The sequence below is a fragment of the Lissotriton helveticus genome, chromosome 7, assembly GCF_964261635.1.
Source record: "Lissotriton helveticus chromosome 7, aLisHel1.1, whole genome shotgun sequence".
Classification (NCBI taxonomy): domain Eukaryota; kingdom Metazoa; phylum Chordata; class Amphibia; order Caudata; family Salamandridae; genus Lissotriton; species Lissotriton helveticus.
In genome coordinates this window covers 1,870,748,813-1,870,753,902 of record NC_136068.1, presented here as the reverse complement: position 1 = coordinate 1,870,753,902, position 5,090 = coordinate 1,870,748,813, and the positions used below count along the sequence as shown (strand labels likewise).

Genomic DNA, 5,090 nt, shown 5'->3' with positions numbered 1-5,090 from the left:
ACAAAGCACAATGCAAGCAATCTAGCAATAGTATTGTGAAAAGGTTACCTGAGATGAAAAACCTAAAATAATATGTGAATCACTGTTGCAGCACCCTTGTACAACACAGGACAACTTGAAAGCACACTTGTTTTACATAAAGATAACACAAAAAAAAAAATGTGTGTGTCACTGTTGCGTCAGGAAAGTGTGCGTGTCACAGTTGTAGCACGCAAGAAAGTGAGCGTGTCACTGTTGTAGCAAGAAAGTAAGCGTGTCACTGTTGCAGCAGGAAAGTGTGTGTGTCACTATTGTGACACGCTGAACCTATCTCTGTACCAATGATGGAAATGAGCATGTCATTGTTGGATAGTCACAATTGAAAATAAAGATGCAAAGTATAAAGTGTGCGTGTCACTGTGAAGATGACACGCTCATTATTTGCACGAAGCTTCTTTAACGCGGAACATGAGAAATACAAAAGTTGAAGATTAAATGCCCAAAACACACTCGAAGTAGCTGCAGTACACTGCCCAAAATTTTATAATGTCGACGATCACCACTAGCAAGAGTCACACTTGAAATATCAGCGGTACGTTGCTCTGTGACTATTCAACTTGAAATGACATCATAGACCTTCATAGCGCCACACGCTGCTCACAGTTGCATCAGAGGTAACCTTAAATTGGCACACTGTTGATGAGAGTTAACTACAACCGCTGGTGCTATCACTGCACTACTACTGACAACTGTGTGCTCAGTAAACACTGTTTTCCAGCCGCTGGTGCAATCAAGACACATGCATTTACAATATCTCCATGAGAGCCCTGAATTTACAATATCTCCATGAGAGCCTTTCTTAAATCAGCACACAACTGATGATACAGTCACTCTTAAATTGGCAAACAGAGTTAATCTTGAGCCAGCAGACCACTGCTATTTTAAAATCCAGCCGCTGGTGCTATCACTGCACTAATAATGACAACGGTGTGTCTTGTATTACAGCCGCTGGTGCAATCATGACACATAACTATAAGAAAAAACTGTACAGTACCTTGAGGTTGATTAATTATGAAGTAAAGAAAGATAGTTGAGGTTGTTTAGTCTCTCTTTGCTTCAGCTGCCGACTACGCCAATGTAAGATCCATGTTCAGCTGAAGAATTAGGCAGGACACATGTTAAGGTTGATGAGTTGTTAGGTTTAATCCAAGGAAAGAGAGACACATTCAAGCCACAGCCAAGTCAGCTAACAGCTTCATGTACATTTCAAAGGATATATTATAAAGGTCCAGGCTAGCTCAGAACCACTATTGTGATGACACCCATATCATCATGACCATGTTCAAGATATCAAGAATACTACAGGTTCATTGAAAAAACAAAGGTGTAAGTGACTTTGTAGTGATGGGTTGAAAAGAGACACATATTAAATTAAAAAAACAGTTAATGTACATCAGTTGAATCCACTATAGCTCACACCCCCATCATGCACTACTTATGACCTCACATTTTAGATTACTCATAACATGATAAATGACATCCTTATGATGTCACTAATTAGATTGAAATTTACTAAAGAATACAATAATAGCCAAGGTATTTTGTGACATTTTAAATGTTCAGACATTCAGTATGGGTCATTGCTTTCCTCCTAAGATATACTTTAGCATACCACTTTCTTTTGAACCATTTAAACCACAGCAGGGTTTGGAGAAGAGGAAAGAGATGGGCATGTCCACTCTGGGTAGCATCAATGCTCCATTTTGCATCCAACAATCCAAGAGTAAAGTATGAGAAAAATTGGGATTCATCGTGGTGTGGAGGGACAGCCAAGCATCCAGTCTTTTGGAGACAGCACTTGGGGTCAAGAATTGCTATGGCTGAGGCCAGCAGCACGATCCAGAGAAAGTCCAGTTGAAACAGGTCATCTGGGGATTTGGAGATAGACATCTTGGAGCTTGGAGCATCCCTGTAGCTTGAACCTGAGACCAAGATGGAGAGCAGGGCCATGCTTCAGAGAACACAGCCCACAGGCCCAGTACTCTTATGTTCTTCCACAGGTACAGAAAGTTTTAGGAGGCGTGTAAAGTGGGTGCTACATTGATGCTGAGCAACTGGTGTGTAGGTGGGAGTAACATCTAGCCTCTCCCTAAAGAATGGGAGAGACATTCCTGGTTGTGACCCAACACACTTTTGTAGCATTCCCTGTGTGATCTACTGAAAACAATCCTAAGGCACCCTTGTCTACCTAAAGCCAAGAAGGCAGAACCTTCCTTACCTGTGTAGAGCTCATTTGGCCACCCTGGAGGTGTGGCCAGGGAAGTTAGTAACCCCACATGTGTGGTCACTCAAAAATGGTTCCTGCTGCCTACCTGACTAAAGGGACAAAGGAGGCAGCAGACCCTTGTTATACTTACAGGACAGCTCCCCACATCCAAGATGGCTATTCAGGTCTTGGTGAGAGGAAGAGCTCATATAAATGGGCATCTGTGGGATTCAGGTAGGGAAAGGTTAACTATCTAAAAGAACCTTCTAAAAAATATTTATTACAAATCCAAATATGAAATTTGCATTTGCTTCCTCGCTGGAGATAACATAGCTACATTTAATATTGTATAACAATGCTGGAAACTCTGCTTCAGGGAGAACAGCTTTCAGGGCCTTTTCACTTGAAGGAAATGGTTAACATTAAACTGTTACATGTTGTACCTTTAAATACCATGCACTGTTGTTTAAAAGCAGTAAGGACTACTTAGACTCTCAGAATTGTAGCTGAATATTTGGACTGAATTTTACACTTGGAAAAGAAAAGAATGTTATTTTGTTGCATTGGTGGTGTGTTGTGTTGGCTTACGCTATGGTTAGTTGTTATTTGCACTGCATTACACGATCCAATTATTGACATGGCTAGTTCTACTATTGTTATTGAATAGCCAATGTGTTCCTATTGTAGTCCTTCGTTTGCATGTGGTTATTTTCGTGTATTCTCTTTGTCAGTGTGTTGTGTATTGTTAGTATTTTCTGTTTTCTTGTAGTTCCTTTACATACTGTAACAGATGTTGCTAGTATCCCATTGAAAGTGATTAATTTCTGCCAAATTTCAGTGAATACGATTGAATTTCAGCTGATAAATGTGGAAAATGTCACAGCCAGTAGACTTCAGTTTCAAATGACCCCAGTCAGTCTAAAAGCATGATAATGTTCAAACTTACCTTTTCCACCCTCATTTTATATGATCAGGCCCGAGAAAGATTTCTCATTATAGAATTAGGCAATTAAGAAAAAATAAAACAACACACCATGAGACAACTCTAAAAATGTTGTGTGCTGATGGAAGGAGCTCATTATGTGTACGTAGAACTCTGTACTTTTCGAAAATATTTTAATTTCAAGCATGCCTGTAAATAATATACGACGTGCAAAAATGAACATGTAAAATGAGGAAATCATTCCCACTCCTTTGTTCTACATTAATTGAGTCAATAAGTGAGCTAGAATGTTTTTGTTAATTTATCAACTGCCTGGCCTGGGCAAATACATTTACAACTTATTTCTGTAAACAAGTAGTTCTTCATAACAGCATTGTAATGCTGAAAAAACACTGCCCACAGTGTGTGATGAATTAAATATGGCAAACAATATACAAAACAGTACTGTAACATACATTAAAAATACTTGGGCATTTACATTTTCTTTGCAACCACTGAAGTCATGCACTTTTCTCTTGGCCAATGATTTATGCTATTCTCTTTGCCTTCTTCAAAGCTTTTTTAAATTCTGCATTTTTCAGACTGTATATAATGGGATTACAAAGGGGTGTAACAGCAACATATGACAAGGACATTATTTTGTTTTCTATCATTGAATATGTTGATTTTGGTCGCACATATGTAGACAAGAGAGATACATTGAATAAGAGAACCACAGTGATGTGTGAGGCACATGTGGAGAAAGCTTTTTCCTTTCCAGACTTGGACTTGATTTTCAGGATCGAGGCAACTATTTTGCAATAAGACATGATGATAATAATAAAGGTTGTCGTTGTCACTAATGAACCCTCCACAAAGTTGAGATTCTCAGTGATTCTAGTGCTGCTGCAAGACATTTTCAACAGTGCTGTCATATCACAGAAAATGTGGTTAATGATGTGGGACTCACAGAAGTGGAACCTTGACATTAGAACATTCTGTGGTATTACAAGAAGAAATCCTGCTGTCCAGCTTCCAGCAGCTAGCTTCATGCACACAGCCTTATTCATGATGGTCGTGTAGCGGAGGGGATCACAGATGGCGACATACCGATCATAAGCCATGACAGCCAAGAGCAGAAGTTCTATAGTTGCCATGGCCATAAAAATGTACAATTGCAGTATGCAGTTGGTGAGAGAAACCTGCATGCCTTTTGCAAAGAAGTGGACCAGCAGTTGTGGAACTATGACTGATGTTGAAAAGATGTCGACAAATGCCAAATGAGTAAGGAAGAAATACATAGCTGTATGTAAATTTGGGTTTGAGTGAATTATTGTCACGATCAACATGTTTCCTATTATAGTTATGAAATAAATCAATAAAAGGGCAACAAAGATTGGAACTTGCAATTGTGGAAAGTCCGAAAATCCGACGATTAGGAAACCTGCAGATGAATTCAGATTTGGTTTATTCATGTATCTAGCAGTGCAACAAGTCTTGTATCTGAAGACACCCTGTAAATAAATACACAATTATACAAATTTAATTCTCTTCAAAAGGATCAATTGTGTACGTATGGGAATGAGAGTTTTGCAGGACTTTTCCAAAACTATCACAGCTACTAAAGGTGAGCTTGCATATATAACTTTTACTTTGAAGATTATTATAACACTCTGCACATATGTATTATTTGAGCTTATGCAGACAATAATTCCAAGGGCCTGCATTATATTTAGGCCCGCAGCTGGCCAATATGCCCTGGGGAAGAAATAATTACTCTGTACCCATGATGGAGAGACAGTTCACCTAATTTAAAATTACCTCCAAGTTGGCAGTCATGTATAAAGGAATTGTCAAGAGCCGTAGTCATTGAGGCTCCTGTCAGAGCATTTAACGCCTTGCATGCTCGCATCACCCAATGGC

At 39.2% G+C, this 5,090-nt stretch overlaps 1 protein-coding gene across 1 annotated transcript; it reads right to left on the bottom strand.

Annotated features, from left to right (window-relative positions):
* Positions 1–3,715: 3,715 nt before the first annotated feature.
* Positions 3,716–4,642, bottom strand: LOC144767806 (olfactory receptor 5V1-like). Its single transcript, XM_078651183.1, has one exon. It carries the CDS (start codon positions 4,640–4,642, stop codon positions 3,716–3,718), a length of 927 nt encoding a protein of 308 aa, XP_078507309.1.
* Between the last annotated feature and the right edge of the window lie 448 nt (positions 4,643–5,090).